Below are 19,770 nucleotides of genomic sequence, written 5' to 3' on the forward strand. Positions count from 1 at the left end.
GTTTACTTTATGTTTCTCCTGAATCTTTTAAATCAAATTTTCCATTAAATTCCGATCTTTATGTCACAAATACCTGAAAATCTTTTTTCATTAAATGTGTCCTTCCTTCCTTCCATCCATCTGTCTGTCTATCTTGTGTGATCTCGATTGTAGCTCAGACTATATTTAAGTTGTTATTTTGGTTTTGATTTGTTTTTTGTTTTTTTTTTTTGTTTTTTCCTTGCTGATTAGAGTATTTTCTCCTTAACATTGAAGCTTTAAATTTGACTATGCCATTCTGTTAAGTTTTCAACTTGGGGTCTCTTTCAGGTGGTGATCAGTAGATGATGATGATGATGATGATGATGATGATGATGATGATGATGATGATGATGACGACCTTCTCATTCTAAAATCTTAGGACAATTTTCTTTGTTAATTTCTTCTAATATTGTATCAAGACTTTTTTTGGTTGTAACTTTCAGTTAATCTCACAATTCTTATATTATCTCTCCTTGATCTATTCTCCAGATTAGTTCTTTTTCCAAAATATTTCACATTTTCTCCTATTTTTTTCATTTTTCATTTTATTATTTCTTGATGGCTTATAATGTTATTAGCTTCCCTTGCCCGATTCTAGTTTTCAGGGAGTCATTTTTTCCCTTAAGTATTTGTATCTCTTTTTTCAAATGGTTGAATTCTCATAATTTCTTGATTTTTTTTTGGATTTTTATTTCCCCTAATTTTTCCTTAACCCCTCTTATTTGATTTTTAAAGTCTCTCTAAGAACTCTTTTTGAACTTGTGACCACTTAATGTTTCTCATTGAGTAAGGAGTGGCTTTTTAAACTTCACAATCTTCCTCTAAATATAAACACAGATCTTCTATATCTCATAGAAGCTGTCTGTGATTGGATACTTTCTCCTACTTACTCATTTTTTTTAATTTTTATTTTTAGCAGTTTATTATTGTTATGAGCTTTAGTCCCAGGGTATAGGGAATGGTGCCCCAGGCCTCATGTCTTTCTTATTATTTTCTCAGCTCTGTTCAGGGGTCTAATTTTGGGCGTTCTTTCTTATACCCACATGATGGCGAGGGTCCTTAGCTGTGCTGTCCTGCAAACACTTTTTGCTCCCTGCAGTCCTCCTGTAAACCTCAACTCTCCCCTCTCTGCTGAAAACAAAACCAAATTACAGTCTCCAGCCAGCAGAGTCTCATCTCTACTAATACATTCACTGAGTATATGCTCACTTCTTTCTGTCCATAGCTTTAGTCAGGGACCATGTCTGCTCAGCATAGCTGGCTCTGGTGACTCATGACCGTATCAGGTCCTTCAGTTTTCCCTTGCTTAGAGTCTGACTCCTGTTGGTGGCATGAAAGTTCCTAAAGCCTACCTGATCCCAGTTACTCCCTGTGCTTATTATTGCTTCAGTGCAGTTTACCTGGAGGAGTTTTTGTTGTTTTTTTTTTCTAAGATGGAACCTCTGTTTCTGGAGGTAGGGTCTTTCCTGAAGTTCTCTTAAGTTGTCTTAGGAGGACAGCTGTTTTACCCCAACTTTTATTTATTTCTGCTACTCTGTATTCACATTGAAGCAATATTATGTCATTTTATTGGGGAAAATTTTGAGAGTCTGGAATTTTTTTACCTACTCTGCCATCTTCCTAGAATTCTCTCCATTCATTTTGGTATTGTGGTCTCATTGTTTTATCATTATTTTTAATGAAATTTTTATTTCTGTGATTTGTGATTTGACACACTTGCAAAGACAGGACTTAATAAATGAATTAAAAAAAAGTTGTAGATAGTTTCAGTCAATGTGCTAGAAAGAAATGAGGAAGTAGAACAATGGTGGGCTCTGGAAAGAAAGATAAATGAAATCTATTTTAAGCAAGGTGAGTTTGAGATGCTTATGGGATAATCATTTGAAGATTTGATATTTAGTGGTATATGACTAAATCTCAGGAGAGAAAAGGGAATCATCTCTTAAAGATAATTGAAGCCATGGACCAAGTCAAACTCTTATGAACTCTTTTTTGAATATGGCATTTTAAAATTGTTTTTCATGGGAGTTCTGGATTTTTGTCTGTGACATTACTATAACTTTTTCTTTTAGTGTTCCTTTCAGGAAATGATTGGTAGGTCTTTATCTTTTCTTTTCCTTCTGGTTCTAATAGATATTTGCAATTTTAATTTGTGATTTCTTGAAATATATTATTTATGCTTTCCTTTCCATCATGATTTTGAGAATCTTATGATTATTAAATTTTTTTCTTTTTATTTTCCAGATCTATTTTTTTTCAAATCTATTTCTTACTTTTTTCAATCTTTGTTTGCACTTAACAAGCATTTATAAAGTACTTATTGACTGACCATTTGTTATTTTCTGTTATAATCTATTCTTCAGAGTATCCATTTCTTAAGTTTGGTATTTTTTCTTTTTCTTTTTTTCTTTTTGTATTTTTCTATTTTTTTTAAATTGGTGAGATACAGTTATATGACTTGCCCAGAGTTACACAGCTAATAAAGTGCCTGGGTCCAAATTTGAACTTGGATTGTTCTGTCTCCAGGATCAGTACTTTTCTCCACTAAGCCTCCTAATTGTCCCTAACACTTTTTATTTAAGCTTCTCCTTCCAGTTTTTTCCTTCAAGAGACTTTTATTTCATTTTTTTCTTTTGCTCATTTGTTTCTATATATTCATATAGTCGTTGTGGAAAACCTTTTTTTCTCCTTTTGAGTGTCAGATTGAAATTGTTCTGTAGTTGCATTGCAGTAGTTTTTATACTGTTGGTGTTTTCTTTGATTTATTTTATCTTTAGTTATTGAGTTGAGATGTTGTGCCAGTGCTAGGTTCCCACCCATTGTTGTACCTTGTGGGAAGCCCTTTATTTTGATTGGTCTTATTCTGGATTCTTTCATTGATTTCTTCCTTATGGGATTCACCCCCCCGCACCTAATATTGATCATTATTTAGCTTGGTGAGAATAACATGATTGCTGGAGTAAGTATGTCTGTTGCTGGAACTACACATATACATATCTACATAATATGTTATCTATATGTAATGATTTTGTATTTTAAATGTATTTTAAAACATATGTGTGCATTCAAAAGTTTAAAGAATTTAAGCAGTGAAGTTGAAATTTAATATTTCATTTTGCCAATTGCCTTTGGTTCTTGGAATTCATTAAAATCTTTGAAAGATTCCTGAAGATATCTGCTCTAGTCAAGTTCTTTTATCCTCCTTGTCTAATGAATGAAGAGTACATCTATTGAAAGAAGTTTGGAATGGGGTAGAAATAGAAGAGGTCAGATAGAGGTCAGGTTGGGGGATTATACAAATTTTGCAAAAGATAAAAGATAATTTTTGCTGGTTTAATGATTGTTAGATCATTGTTTATCAATATTTTTTGAGATAAAGAGAATTTTGGTGAATTGCTTAAAATGAGACTTTTATCTGAATATTTTTATTGATGAAGGTTCATTTAATGTTAATTTTAACTATTCTATTCACTATGATAGAAAAAATATATCCTCTCTTTTTCTAGGAAAGAAAAACAAATTAGGCGGGTAGAAGAGGAAATTGAACAAGAAAAACAAGCAGCAGATGGCATTATTAAAAATATGTCTCCTGAAAAACAAGTCAAGTACATAGAGATGAAAACTACAAATGAAAAATTATTACAGGTAATAGCATTGTCTTTCCTTTATTTTTTGTTAAGATTATTAAATACATTAAATTGAATAATATATATGCATGCTGCATACAAACGCATAATACATACATATATATATGTGCATATATATGTATTCATATATATCACATTAGATATATTAAATACATTAAATTATTTGTTTCCATGGTATGTTATCCAATTGAATAATAAAACTAATCTTTAGAATATTCAGTGTTTTGAAATCCAAAAGCTCAGCTCTTCACTTGGAGGCAGCAATTAAAACAAACAAGGATTATATTTAACACACAGGGATTAGTCTATTTATGAATCAAGAGGAAAGAAATAATTGTAATCTCATTATAATTCACATAACTCATATATAAAAGATTTGTATCTTTTATAGTGAAAAGGACAGGAGAATAGAAGAAACAGGAAAAAAGAAAAATGGAAAAAATAAAAGGAAAAAGACACAGTGTGACAGTAGAAGTAGAGATTAGAAGAGGTGTTGAGGTGTACTGTCTGACAACTAAGAAGAAATGTGATGATAAAAAGATAGAAAATAAAATAGTTCTGCTGCCTAAAAGGAGCTAGCTACCAATACAATAAGAGCCTCTTACCATTAATGTGCTATACTTGAGTTGGAAAGATGTTTTGGTATCCAATAACCTCTTCAATCCAGAATGGATTATTCTGAGGTAATGCTGGAAAACCCAATTTTTACTAAGTTGTATTTTGCTTTAGTTTTATTCACTGCTGCATCTTTCTTCCTCTGAAATTCACACAATCTTTCTATGTTTTTTAATCCAAATATTCTCTTTGTTCCATCTAATATGTATTATATGGACACAGTAATTCTTTTATTGTCCTTTCATTCGCTCATGTCAATACAAACATGTAACAGGGCATAAAGCTTTCATAGGTATCACCTTTCCTTTCAGGGCCTTGAAATCATCAGTGCACTACAATATCTTTATAGCCCTCAAAGGAAGATATGACAATTCTTATTAATTCTAGCTAATTGCCATTTATATCTTACAAGGTGAATAAATGAGTGAATGAATAAAAAGTACTTATTAAGCTGTTATCAAGCACTGATCTTAAGTAGTTATGATGGGGGGAATCCTGAAGCTGTCCTTTGACTTTTGGGGGGAGAAATTCTCCTTGAACTCTTGAGAAACTCTCCTCTGGAAGAGGCCTGCCTCAAGGAATCACGGTAAAAATGGTTTCATTCTGTTATCTTGATATGGGACTAGCTATACCACTCTATTGAGTTGAAAACTCCTACTTAGCTTGAGCTTAAGTGGTCTCATTCTACTGTAAATCTAGGCCTAGGAGCAGTGACAACATTGAATTAATTTCATTCAATTGAAATTTCAGTCTCAGATTTCCTATTAAAGGGCAATTTTGGGCTCATTTCTTTGCAGAAGCCCCAAAGCAGGACCATGCCTTGTCAAGGAACCTTTCTCTCTCCTTGGCATAGCTGCCTGTCAAGACCCCTGCCTGCTGTGAAGACATTCTGTTTATCTCTCTGCTAGGACTGACTTCTCATTGCCAATAAACTTCTCTTTTGCCAGTCAAACTTTTTGGGTTCTTGAATTCTTTCACATTGAATCTGTGTCGACGAGAAGGGGATTCTCACACCTCAACTTTATGCATTGCTACTAATCACATTATTTGGTTCCCTAACTGCATCGTTTGGTTCCCTGACCGAATCATTTGGTTCACTGACTCTGCACTGCCACTAACCGCCTCATTTGGTTACCTAAACACATCATTTGATTCCCTGACTCTCTGCATTGCCACTAACCACATCATTTGGTTCCATAACAGCATCAGTTATAGTTTGTTTGGGTTTTTTTTTTTTTTTTTTGGAAGTCATTAGATATACAAGTCCAGTAACTCTGCTAAGTGTGAAAATAATGTTAAATTTGTCGATTTAGTCAGTGTTTTTAAAAAGTGACTTTTTTTGGTAAGAATTTTTCTCTTTAACAAAATATATACATACATATGTACATGATATACACATACATATGTACATGTTATCTATGTAATTTTCTTTAATAGAATAAAGAAAATAGGAATATAAGATACCTAAGTTTTGAGCAATATATATATTTTTGATGGTTATTGGAGGCAGAAAAATACAATGGGGAAAAAAAAAGCTGAATTTGGAGTCAGAGAATCTGAATTCCAATCCTGACATTGGCACTTAATACTTCTGTGACCTTGGGCAAATCATTTTACCTCTGAAGGCCTCATTTTCCATCTGTAAAATGAGGGTTTTGTATTAGAATACCTCTGGGGTGTGTTACAGTTTCAAATCTTGGGTTTTTTACTTCGTTAATATCTGTAATTTTGAAATATCAAGAAATAACTTATTTCCATACTTGCTTCACATAACTCTTGGAATTTTCTCTTTTATCTAGGAATTAGATACACTTCAGCAGGAATTAGACTCATTGAATATGAAGAAAGAAGGTCTGGAAACTGTATGTATGAAATTAAATAAAAGCTCTATTATTACCCAAATACATAAGATAATTGGGCCTGATCAAATTGTAATTAGGTTAATGGGACCCATAGCCCTTTACTTTCCAAGCACATAAAATTTCAAATTTGTAATTAAGTGATTTGAAATAATTCAGCAATTCTATTCTTAGCTCAAGATCATGAATATTCTAATTGGGGAAGTAAGTTATTTTTCTTGTTTGAAAATTCCTTCTGAATGCTACTTAATTCCAACCTTGCATGCTTTTCTTTTTCTCCCATCTTAACCTCTAAGATTATACCTCAGTATCCATCTGCTTTTTCCAGTTTTCCTTATAAACAGGCAACTGACAGAATATAGGTGTTTTTTAATTGGCAGAACTATCATCATCTAATTACTAGGTATTGAATTAAATGTCAGAATGTCACGAAATTATATCTTGACTTTAATTTACCTGTTTATTTTCACATATTAAATATAATTAAAAGCTGATAACTTCCAGGTAGTAAATTAATATAGACTATGTGCAAGTGTTAGGACATAACAGAAATATACCTTATTCAAGAATCAGGATCACTACATTGACTCACTTGAATGTTAAGATTTCCCACTACATAGAAGTCCCCTAAGTCCCATATCAAAAGTTTTAGCTACACAGCAGTATGGTCACTTTTTTTTTTTTTAATCCAGTTCTCTTAACTTCATTAGAATAGGAATTCCCTATGAGGAAACTCCCCCTATCAATATAGATTTGCAACTTATATTCTTAGAAAATTGCCTAGGACACTGAGAGGTTAAGTGACTTAGGCTGAGTTATATGGCCTTTATATGTCAAAGGACTTAAACTCACATCTTAACTACATTCTGTCCTCTACCAAATGGTGCCTTTTATAGTGTGCCATATATGTTAAGAAGTGTTTTCAGTACTTCCCATCTAAATAAGACATAAGACTCCAACTTTTACTAAGTTCGTAAAGATTATAATGTGAAATATATCAATTAACAAATATTTCTTCAGTAGCTTATATGTTATTAATTACTATAGGGCTACAATGTAAGTATAGAACTTAATGTCTTTTCTAACATTGAACTTTCACAACGTTATATAAGAGGGATGGAATTTGATAGGCGTGGAGGCAGACATTAAATCAAAGGGATAACTCAATATTATTCTTCTTTCTTCCACTCTTACTTTTTTCCTAAAACTTAATTATTTCAGTTGAGTTCTGGATCCTGAGAATTAGGACTACTAGAAAGAGTATGTTCCTGGTCTTAGTCCTTTTTAAGTATTTTTACTGTTTATTGCTTTATTATCTCCATAACTTTTGCTTTTAAAATGCTTTGGTTTATGCTAATTATGGCTTATGCTGATTAAAAAAAAATCTTTATTTAATCTAAGACCTTCTGTCTTTCCACCATTTTCCTCTATTTTATTGCTAAAGATACTAAATAATCTGCTGCACCTGTTATACCTCTATTACTTCATTCATTTCAGCTTAATACTCTTGTAGCATAATTCTAGCCACATAATAGACACTCAGTAATTACTGAATTGGATAGCATGAGCAAAAACAGAGTAAGAAAAATGAATGTGCTATATAGAGGGAAACAAATAAGTTGCCATAGGATTTAACTTTTTATCTCAATAATTTAAGGGATCTCCCAAAAGAGGGAACTCACCTTATCAATATAAATTGGCATTTGCAATTTTATAGCACTGATTACTTTATAAATTTATTCTATAATTCTTAAACTTTCTGTATGACAGTTTTTTCTACTGAGTAAAAGTTTAAAATTCATAATTATCATTTTAACAGAATTTAATATAATCTGCAGTTCCTATGTTCCTATAAATCAATATACTTATGTGCTATGGAACATTTTCCTCATTACAGAGTATTTCTCTTATCACGTCCCTTTTTTAATGTTTTTTTTTTCCTTTACTTAAAAAAACATATAATTTAGGAACAAATTATTCTTAAGTGGAGAAAGTTTACTCATAGAATAATAACTGTGATCAGTTTATGGGGGAAGATATATTTTCTTTTCAAATGCCCATTGCTTTTAAATAGGTACCAGACACACCAATTTGTTCAAGGTAGTCCAAAATTTCTTGTGAAGTCATGCTAAAAAAAGACCTAAGGAGGTTGATAGGAATTTTTGACTCACCATATATAAATATATTATGGTATTGTTCAATATAAATAAAATGTTGGTATATTTATTCTTAGTTTAACATTACCACATATAAATATTCCCATAAAAATACAAATTATGGTATTCTACATCAGTGAAATCAAAATGAAATAGGAAGCCTTAACTAAAGATCCCTACTCATTGTATATTGACTTAGAAAACTACATAATAATAATGTCTATATTCTATTTTCATTTTGTTAAATATTTCCCAATTGCATTTCAACATGGTTCAGCCCTCATATGGGAGTCTTGCAAGCTACATAGGCTACGTCAAGAGGTCACTGATCAAATTGTGAACTAGATTATTAGATTAATGGTGTTTGTGTTTGACAATTGGATTTTGAATAATATATTTTTAAACCTCTGAAAATCAAATTGTTTTACTCTCTGTATTTTTATCTTTAGCACCTAGCACTGTATCTAGCAAATATTTGTAGGCATTTAATAAATATCTGTTGATCATAATTAATCATGATGCTGGTGACAAACTCTTTTAAAGCTTATATTAAAAAACCAAAACCTGTTTTAGTGACAACTACAAATAGTTCCTTTTTTTTTTTTCCTCTGTAGGAAATAGCACATTCCCAGGTAAAACAGGAGGCTGTACTTCTTTATGAAAAACTTTATGAATTGGAGTCCCATCGAGATCAAATGATTGCAGAAGACAAAAGCATGGGATCCCCAATGGAAGAGAGAGAGAGATTACTTAAACAAGTAGGAAAAAATATTTATGACTATTTTTGTGTCACAAGTCTTATTTTTAGCCTGAAGAATTGGAAAGAAAGCCAAAAAGCTTATACTGTATACTGATTAATGAATAATTAGTTTATTATGTTAATAGACTGAATGAATAGCTTTCCTTTAATAGACAGGCCCATCTAAACTCAGTGTGATATAGCTAATAAGACAAAATAGATTTTAAAAGTCACTTTTTGCACTTGAAATTACTTTTCTTGTAGTTTTATCCACATCAAAAGTAATTTTTAGTGGCTACAATAAGCCATATCTTCCAATTTATAGTTTTATAGTTTCCACTACTTGCTTCAATATTCTTAATATCCTCCTTTAATTAATTTAATTTATGAATATTTTACAAGATACAAATTTGAATTTGCATGTTTCTAAAAATAAATTTTATTGATTTTTTTAAACATAACTTATCTTTCTCAATAGTCTCCCTTTAATGCCTTTGAAATTGGCATCCTTTATTTAAAGAAAAAAAAATGAAAACATGTTCTACAAAAGTAAACATATCAAGAGAAGTCAAATATTCAGTATTTCTTATTTATGGTTCCCTGCCTCAACAAAGGAGTAGGGAGAGTTATATTCTCATATATTTTCTTTGAAGTCAAGCCTGGTCTTTGTAATTTCTCATAATTCAGTTTCACTAGCTGTCATTTTCATTTCCATTGTTGTAGTCATTATATGTTGTTTTCCTGTTTCTGTTTACTTCATTTGCCTCAGTATTTATAGTATTAAATAATTGAGAGTCTTACCTGTCAAGACAAATCCAAGAACTATATGAACACAATTACAAAACACTTTTCACACAGATTAAGACGTCTAAACAATTGGAAAATATCAAGTGTTCATAATAAACCTAACCAATATAATAAAAATAATACTATTACTCATGCATATATACTGTCAAAAAAAATTTATAAATAAAATTAAAAAAAAATAATACTAGGTCTGTATGCCGAGATCATAAAAATGGGAAAAGGACACGTGTACAAAAATAGCAGCTATTTTTGTGGTAGGAAAATAATGGAAATTGAGAGTATCCCCATCAATTGGGAAATGGCTGAAACAGCTGTGGTTTATGAATATAATGAAGCACTGCTGTGTAATAAGAAAATAATAAGTAGGTACATCTCAGAAAAATTTAGAAAGACTTGTATGAACTGAGGCCAAATGAAATGAATGGAACTAGTAGAATTTTTACAGTGTAATAGCAAAATTATATGATGATCAACTGTCAGTGACCTAGCTTTTCTCCATAATACAGTGATCCAAGACAATTACAGAAGACTCATGATGGAAAATGCTGTCTTACATCCAGAAAAAAGAACTGATGAACTTTTTTTTTTTTTTTTTTTTTTTTTTTTTTTTTTGGAGGCTGGGGTTAAGTGACTTGCCCAGGGTCACACAGCTAGGAAATGTTAAGTGTCTGAGACCACATTTGAACTCAGGTCCTCCTGAATTCAAGGCTGGTGCTCTATCCACTGCGCCATCTAGCTGCCCCTGAACTTTGAATACATATGATCAAAGCATACTGTTTTTACTTTTTGGGTTTCTTTTTTTTTTTCAGAGTTTCTTTTTCCCTTTTAATCTGTTTTTCCTTGTACAACTATAAATAATATGGAAATGTTTTACAACTCAGAACTGTGAAAATGAATGCGAAACATTGTCTTTCTATATAATTGGGAAAATATTTTTAACAGCAACAAAAAACTTTGACTATCTTAGGGCCATACTACTTAGCAGTACTAATAAGACAGCTTCAGATGTATTATATCATACCTCTTATGTAAAGACAAAAGAGAAACCTGGGAATGGTTCCTTTTCTGTTTTTCCCCTTTGAAATCTATGAATTGGATTTTCCTGAATGAAAAGTTTTCAAAAAGGGTACATATCTCACACTTAACATTTCAGTTCAATGTACTGTATTGGGGAAATTTTTTTATGCTTGACCACTCAGATTTTTTCCATTATTTCGTTATTTACTCATTCCATACATACTATTTTTTGTGTGTTTTGTAGGTTAAAGAAGATAATCAAGAAATAGCAGGCATGGAGAGGCAGTAAGAATCATTTTCCTTATATCTATTTCCTATCCTTTATTTTTTAAATAAATATGAGATTAAAATTGTTAGAGTTGTTCATATTATAGTTCACTTTGTTAATATCAATATTGATATAGTTTTTACCTCACAGGATTGTTACAAATAGGCATATTTAAACAATGTCAATTGAACCAGGTATCAAAAAGACCTAAGTTCAATTCTAACTTAAGACACACTCTGTATGACCCTGGGCAAGTTATTTAATCTCTATTTGCTTCAATTTTCTCATTTGTAGAATGGGGATAATAATAGCATCTACCTCTTAGGGTTATTTTATCAAATAATACACAAATAATATTTATAAAGAACTTTGCAAATCTTATAGGGCGCTATATGATTATTATTACTGTTTTATTATTAAGTTATCATGACATTTGTCTGTTTGGTTCTCCTCCTGCCTCAGTCTCCTTTTATGGGTATACCCCAGAACTCTGTGTAGGGCCATCCTTTCTTCTCTCACTTGGTGATTTTCTTGCATTCCATTAGTTTAATTATTATTTCTATGCAAGTAACTTCTAAATCTTTATATCCAGACTTAATCTCTCTTTAAATCTAGTCTTGCATCATGAATTGTTTATTGGCCATTTTTATCTTTATTTTTAGTAGTTTTCTAAAACTCAAGGCATCAAAAATATAATCCATTGTTTTCTCTTATATATTAAGAAAGCTACACATCATCTGTGTTTTATTGTATTTTTATTTATTTTGTTAAATATTTACAAATTACATTTTAATGTTGTTCAAGTCCCATTTAGGAATGTTGCAGACCTCTTGCGGCCTTGCAGGCTTCGTATTTTGATGACTTTGCTTTATATAATTTCCAAATTAGTTTTCCTAAAAGTTCTGTTTTGATAACTTTAATTCCTGGTTCTGTATTGATTTTAGGATTGAATATTATTTCATTTTCATCCTATCTCTTTAAAATGTTTATTCTTTTTATAATGTAGATAATTATTAGTATGGATATATGTATAATTTATAAATTAGTAGATAAGATAAATTTGTTTTGGTAGATTTATAAATTAGTAGCTATACATAATATTGAGTGTGTTAAATTTTTTTTTGTAATTTAAAGGGATATCTAAATTTATGAAATAAGTCACATGACTATCTCTGTCTACCACCACTCCCCTAAAAATTGACCCTCCCCATTTTTTGTCATCTTTGCCAATCTCAGGGTTACACTGATTTGCATTTCTTTTACTGGAAATCATTAGGAGAGCCTTTATCTAGTATTGAATAGTGTTTGATTTTCATGGTACTGTTCATATCTTTTGATAAACCATTCACCAGATAATGGCTTTGGGCTTTATTCATTGGGTTCATTTGCCTGTTTATCTGGGCTGTCAAGAAAAAAAAATATTGAAAAAGCAGTTCTTTTTGAAAGGAACTTGTAAAGGAAAGAACATTTGGCCAATGGATATTAGGAAATGTTTCTGTTGGTAGGTTATTTTGTTGCTAAAAGTTAAGTGCGTTACTTACACGAATTCTAGATCCACATACTTGAATAACTGACTGACATTGGAGTAAATGTAGCTAAGACTTTTTTGTAATTGATGGGATTAAAAATGAATATTAAGTAAGTGATGTGAATAATATGTCTTTTTCTACCATGAAAATGATTAAAACCAAATATTCAAATTCAAATTTTATTGAAACTTATCCTTATACCCACTGTATTGCCAAGATCAGTCAGTTTCATCTTTGCAAAAATTTCTTATATGCTCCTGTCTTTATTTTGATACACTCTAGCCCAGGCTTTGTCATCTCATGCTTTACTTAGTGCAGCAGCCTGCTGGTGGATATGTCTGTCCCACTCCAGTCCATCCTACAATGAGTCACTAAAGTGATTTTTCCGAAAGTTCAGGTTTAATGTACTACCTGCCATTTAGGGGAGAGGGTAGGAGGAAGGAGGGAAAAAGTTAGAACAAAAGCTTTGCAAGGGTCAGTGTGGGGTATTGGGTATAAGAAGCATAAGAATTTCAAGAAGAACCAGAGCTGTTCATGAGAAGGATCCTTCTTGAGTTAAGGAAGAAGAGCCTTGGTAAGACTTTTTAATTGAGATAATTAAATGGGCCAATACATCAAAGAGCCAAGCCAGGAGACTGATGAGAGACTTAACTGCCTATTCTGACTACAGTCCTCTTCTCCATTTGAAAGTTTGCCTCAATCAACACCTGCTACAACCATCCAGAAGTGAGAGCTCTGCTTGCATTTATCAGTGTATGGACCATGCTGTGGGGAGAAAATAACACAAAAAATGGGGAATTGTTAAGGGACTGGTCAATTCTCTGAGAACCTCCACAACTGTGGATCATAAAACCTGAAGGAGTTGCAAGGCAGCCTTTACTGACACAGGTGTTGCAGAGTGGGAATGAGATAAAATTGGAGGCAGAGGGAAGAGGAAAGAGGTCAGACAATGCAATGGCCTCTCAGTCAGAGAGGTCAGAGAACAGCATCTGTCTCTCAGTTGCCTTGTATCATTCTTTCACAAGAGGAGATCCATTCTGCAGGTCTGGGTTGAATCTCAGGTATTCCAACAGCTCTCCCGTGAATCACAACACTGAAAGTATTTCAGATATTTCTGACAAAAAGCAGCAGAACCTAAGAGAAAATTGAACATGTAGCATCTAGGAAAAATGTAAAGTAAACATTAAGGATCAATTATCAGGAACTTAATAAAGCCCAATCATGTACTACTTATATATGAAAATATTACCAGTTCTTTTATGGTTGTCATTTTTATTTGGGTAGTTTGAAAGAAAGACTTGGACTGAGCTGAGTATGATGGAGTGATTCTATCTGTATCTGCCTATCTGTCTGTCTATTTAGGTAGAGAGAGATTAAAAAGGAGCAAATATCTCATACAAATGAGGCAAAAACCTTATTCTCATCAGGAACGGGTTAAAGAGGGAAAAGTATATAAGTGTGTGTGTGTGTGTGTGTGTGTGTGTGTGTGTGTGTGTGTGTGTGTGTGTGTATGTGTATATATATATATATATATATATATAAAGTGTAAAAATATTCTAAATTCATAAAGAGATAATGCAAAGGAATGTGATGGGGATGATAAGAAAGGGGTTCTAGGAGGAATAAGCAGTTTGAAGTCAATAAAAGTTTCTAAATTTTTAAAGAAATAAGAGGGTGAGTGAATAGGATGGGGGATATAGAAGAATATGTATAGATTAATGGGAATGCAATAAATAGGAAGCAACATATATTTGAAAGGAATTAAAAGTCTTCTAAATTTAGATAGCAATGATAGGGTTGGGAGGAAAGGATAAAGGAGAGATTCTGGTGGGGGGGATAATGGGTAGAAATAAAGTAGAGAGATCAAGAAAGATGGGAATAGGATGAGGATAAGGAGGAAATTAGGAAGGAACAAAATAAACAAGTAATTATAACTTAGAATGTGAATTGGATGAATTCACCTGTAAAAATGGAAACAGATTTCAAAATTTGAACTCAATATGTTGCATTCAAGGAGATACATACATAAAAGTGATACATATATAAAATAAAGATCAGGAGAAGAATTTGTTATGTAAAAAAGCAGTATTCATTTCACATTTAAAATTATAATATTTAATTAAAAGAGGAAAATAGGGAAACTATACTACATATGAGCCATATTAATCAATATTATTTTAAACAACTTAAAATAATTAGTATAAGGTTGGAATATTGTGGTGCAGGAAATGATGAGCCGGTGGATTTAGAAAAATATGCAAGACTAGGACTCATGAAGGAAAATGCTATCCATTTCAGAGAAACAGGACAAGTGGAAATAAATACATACATGCATATGAAGATATATGTGTATACATATAAAATTATGATTATAGATAACTATATGCATTATATATGTACATGTATATATTTGTGCTTAATTGTAATTTGGGTGTGGATAGAGGAGAAAGGGAGGGGGAATAAGGTAAAAAGTGCACAGCAGAGAAAAGAGGACCTACAAAGAAGTAAAGATAGACAGCTATGAACACAATGGGTAGTATTATGTAAGCTTTCTTGAAATGGAAATTTATTGTTTTATATTTTGAATCCTCATTTATGTTCTGCTGTGCACATAGTAATTATTTTCTTATTTTTTGTTTAAAATTTTTAAAGATACATAGTATAATAATCAGATAATAGGTTGTGATGTTCAGCAAATGTTTTTGAATAAGCCTAGCTTATATGTTTGTACATAATTCAACATATTGCAAAATCTTAAAGTAATTTAGTTATCTCTGGTTTTAATTTAGTAGAAAACATTTTATGTAAATTCCTTCCTTTTTTTAATGGTTCTTTTTAATGGATGATAGTATTTTTTAAAAGCTTTTTATTTCCAAAACATATGGACAGATAATTTTTCAGCGTTGATCTTTGCATAGCCTTGTGTTCCAGATTTTCCCTTCCTTCCCTTCACCCTCTCCCCTAGATGGCAAGCAATCCAATATATGTTAAACATGTTAAATATGTTAAATCCAATATGTCTAAATATATTTATACAATTCTTTTGCTGTACAAGAAAATCAGACCAAAAAGAAAAGAAAATGAGTAAGAAAACAAAATACAAGCAAACAACAACAAAAAGAGTAAGAATGTTATGTTGTGATCCACATTCAGTTCCTGCAGTCCTCTCTCTGAGTATAAATGGCTCTCTTCATCACAAGATCATTGGAAGTGGCATCAGTCATCTCATTGTTGGAAAGAGTCATGTTGGATGATATTTTTATTATGTTGCTATCAATTATTATTATTATTTGTTTTTGCTGAGACAATTGGAGTTAAATGACTTGCCCAGGATCACAAAGCTAGGAAGTGTTAAGTGTCTAAAGTCAGATTTGAACTCAGGTTCTCCTGACTTCAGGGCTGGTGCTCTATCCACTGTGCCACCTAGCTTGCTTACACCCCTTGTTGCTGTTAATATTTGAATAATTTTGTTGTATTTTTGTATGTGTGAAGAATAGCTTTAAAGTCAGTTTGTTTGGACCATAAAGATCAGGATGAGAGAGTAATAAATAATAAGATTTGTAAAGAACATTTGGGGCTAAGTTTCAAAAAGCTTTTAAATGCCCAAAAGCTTTAAAATGCCAAACATAAATTTATATGCTAACTGACTGATGTTAGAGTCAATATAGAATCACTAGGAAGATGAATTGGAAAAGGGAGAGGCTTGAGGCAAAGGGATCAGTTAGGAAGCCACTTTCACAGGCCAAGTGAGAAGAGGAATTGATCTGGAGTGGTGGTGGTTTGGATAGGGAGAAGTGGATTAATGAGAGTATTATGGTGGTAGTATTTGACAATTGATTGAATATGTGGCTTTCATGAAAAATTGTGAACATAGATGAGGGGGAGGATAGTGGTACCCTCTAACAGAAATAGGAAAGTTTGGAAGAAAAATAGTTTTGGGGGTAAGATAATGTAATGTAATCTGCATATAATAAGATAATGTAATGGAAGACATATATATTACAACCCATTGATACTTTTTCATCTAGTGGGATTCACTCTATACCAATCATAATAAGAATAGATTGGATGGAATACTTTCTCTGGGTAATTACCTTGGGACACAAAGCATACTTCCAAGTGGTGACCTGGGAAATAGAGACCGATTATGGTGGTAGTAGTAGGGAATTTCCCAGTGGTACCTGAACAACTGCTGTAATTTATGGGTGCTTGAGTTGTTATTAGTTTTTTTAACTGCCCTTTGTGGCTGATGTTTAGTACAGAAGGGATAAAGTAGATTAAGCAATAATGGATGAAGGGCAGATGTGTTGGAGATAAATTCTTCAATTAGATGTAGCAAGAAGGGTAGTATACATGCTTTTCCTTATTCTACTGGTTTTGGGCACACTCCTTAATCATGCTACACTTTGGGAGATCACTGCTCTAAATCATGCTGGTATTATAAATAAATGGCTCTTACTAAACACTTCTCTCAAAGAATCATAAAGAAGTCTGGTAAAGCATTTTGGGCAGTATTGTTTCAAGATACCCCCCCCAAAAAAAAGATAAATTGAGCTCTGAGCTCATTGTTAATATTGTAAAGAATAAATAATGTTGGATTGGGGGTCAGGATACTCAGGCTTTGATTCTTTACTTTATAAACTAGTTGATACTAGGCAAGTCACTTCACTTTTCAGTATTATTTTCTTTACTATAAAATGAGAATTTTAGACTAGATGATCTAGATCCTTTCTACCTTTAACACTTTTTTTGTATACAAGCTAAAAAGAACTAGTTTTATAAATAACATTTCTTATCATTATTTTACAACCATAAATTTAGAACTACATAGTGCTGTAAAAATCATTTAGTCTAAATGAGGAAACTGAGACACAGGAATGTTTTAATGGATTTTCCAAAGTTGCATAGATAGTGACAGAACTGTGCTTCAGATTCAGGTCTTCTGACTCCAAACCTAGTGGTTTTTACAGTATAACATTTTGCTTTCCATCAAATAATTTTGTCCCAATCATATTTCCTTTTCTCATAAGATTTTTTAAAAAGTCCTGAACTTAACAAATATTAGATGAGATGAGCATTTATTTTCATTTGCAAAACAGAGCATAAAAAAGTTGTACATTATTTTCATTATTTTCTTTTCTTTGTTTCTTTGTTTTTCTTCCTTTGCTGAGGCAATTGGGGTTAAGTGACTTGCCCAAGGTCACGTTAAGTGTCTGAGGCCAGATTTGAACTCAGGTCCTCCTGACTTCAGGGCTGGTGCTCTATCCACTGTACCACATAGCTGACCCATTTTCATTATTTTAAAAAATAATTATTATTATATTTGCTAGGTTAACAGACATAAAAGAAAAAATTAACCAGTTTAACGAAGAAATTCGGCAGCTTGATATGGATTTAGAAGAGCATCAAGGTAAGTAATTATTATTGTTAGAATTTGAAATATAAAATACTTAATAATTAAGGGTAAATATGCATGTAATACTAATCAATACCAAGGATTCTGATAAAGGCCTCAATTCTAATATATAGAGAGAAATGACTCAAATTTATAAGAATACATTTATAAGAATAAGACCATTCTCCAAATGGTCAAAGGACATGAACAGTTTTCAGATGAAGAAATTAAAAACATTTCTAGTCATATGAAAAAATGCTCTAAATAACTTTATCAGAGAAATGCAAAAAATGCAACTCTGAGATAGGTACCATTACACACTTCTCAAATTGGCTAATGTGACAAGAAAAGATAATGATAAATGTTGGAGGAGATGTGGGAAAACTGAGACACCAATATATTGTTAGTGGAGTTGTGAACTGATCCAACCATTCTATAGAGCATTTTGGAACTATGCCTAAAGGGCTATCAAATTATTCATACCCTTTGAATTCAGCAGTATCTAAACTGGGTCTGAATCCCAAATGATCATAAAAAAAGGAAAAAAAAACCCACATGCAAAAATGTAGCAGCCTTTTTTGTAGTGGCAAGGAACTGGAAACTTAAGTGGATGCCTACCAATTGGAGAAGACTGACTAAGTTATGATATAACTTATAAATGTTATAGAATATTATTGTTCTAAAAGAAATGATCAGCATGGGGCAGCTAGGTGGCACAGTGGATAGAGCACCAGCCCTGAAATCAGGAGGACCTAAGGTCAGATCTGGCCTCAGATACTTAACACTTCCTATCCATGTGACCCTGGGCAAGTCACTTAACCCCAATTGCCTCAGCAAAAAAAAAAAAAAAAAAAAAAAGGGAAAAAAAAAAGAAAGAAAGAAAAAGAAAAAAAAAATGATCAGCAGGATATCAGAAAGACCTGGAGAGTCTTACATGAATTGATGCTAAGTGAAATGAGCAGAACCAGGAGATCATTGTACATGACAATATCAATATTATATGACAATTAATTCTGATGAATGTGACTCTTTCCAACAATGAGAAGATTGATGCCTATGATGAAGAGGTCATCTTTACCCAAAGGAATTGATGTAAGAACTGAATGTGAATTACTGTTATGGGCAGAACCCTGAAACAAGGATTTTTACAAGATGTTAAGTCAGTGGAATTGATAAATGGTTATCTAATTTAACATGGTGCTTAATAGTTCTCTAAGTTCAGTATGATTGATTTAAATATATATATATATATACTTATAAATACTTGAAATAATAAATGTGTGCACATGAAAAATTTGCAGCAGGCACAAATGATTACCAAATTTGTAAATTACATTTTGGTTTATATTTCAATGCCAAACTGTCTGTTAGCTTTCTCTCCAGGATATAGGCTCAAGGATCATAGAATTAGGACTGGAAGGATTTTAAAGTCCATTTGGTTCAACCTTCCATTTTATAGATAAGGAAACTAAGGCAGGTTTTGAAACCTAGGTCTTTCTTGACTCACAATTTCAGCATTCTACTGATTACATCAGTTGTGGCTCTCTTATATAATTAAAATGTACTTATAATATGCAGATCCAGTTATTGATAATTATTGGCCTTTAATAAAGATAAAACTCATTAGACAATTTGCTGCAAGTTTAATTAGATGAGAGTAAACTTGCCAGTTATTTCAAGATTGAATTCTCTCTCTCTCTCTCTCACCCTCACACAC

General features: G+C 32.0%; 1 protein-coding gene across 21 annotated transcripts in view; it reads left to right on the forward strand.

Annotated features, from left to right (window-relative positions):
* The window catches only part of IFT74 (intraflagellar transport 74), a 177,004-nt gene that overhangs the window by 105,652 nt on the left and 51,582 nt on the right, over positions 1–19,770 (forward strand). For all 21 annotated transcript variants that reach the window (XR_012484573.1, XR_012484571.1, XR_012484572.1 and 18 more), the window contains 5 exons: positions 3,528–3,666; positions 6,083–6,145; positions 8,913–9,056; positions 11,106–11,146; positions 17,989–18,068. Coding sequence is in view for 16 of the 21 variants with exons in the window: in XM_074280775.1 (XP_074136876.1) it covers positions 3,528–3,666; positions 6,083–6,145; positions 8,913–9,056; positions 11,106–11,146; positions 17,989–18,068 (467 nt within the window). In the remaining 5 variants the exon portion in view is untranslated. The remainder of the gene's footprint in view (positions 1–3,527; positions 3,667–6,082; positions 6,146–8,912; positions 9,057–11,105; positions 11,147–17,988; positions 18,069–19,770) is intronic.

Source organism: Sminthopsis crassicaudata, chromosome 1, assembly GCF_048593235.1.
Source record: "Sminthopsis crassicaudata isolate SCR6 chromosome 1, ASM4859323v1, whole genome shotgun sequence".
Lineage (NCBI taxonomy): Eukaryota > Metazoa > Chordata > Mammalia > Dasyuromorphia > Dasyuridae > Sminthopsis > Sminthopsis crassicaudata.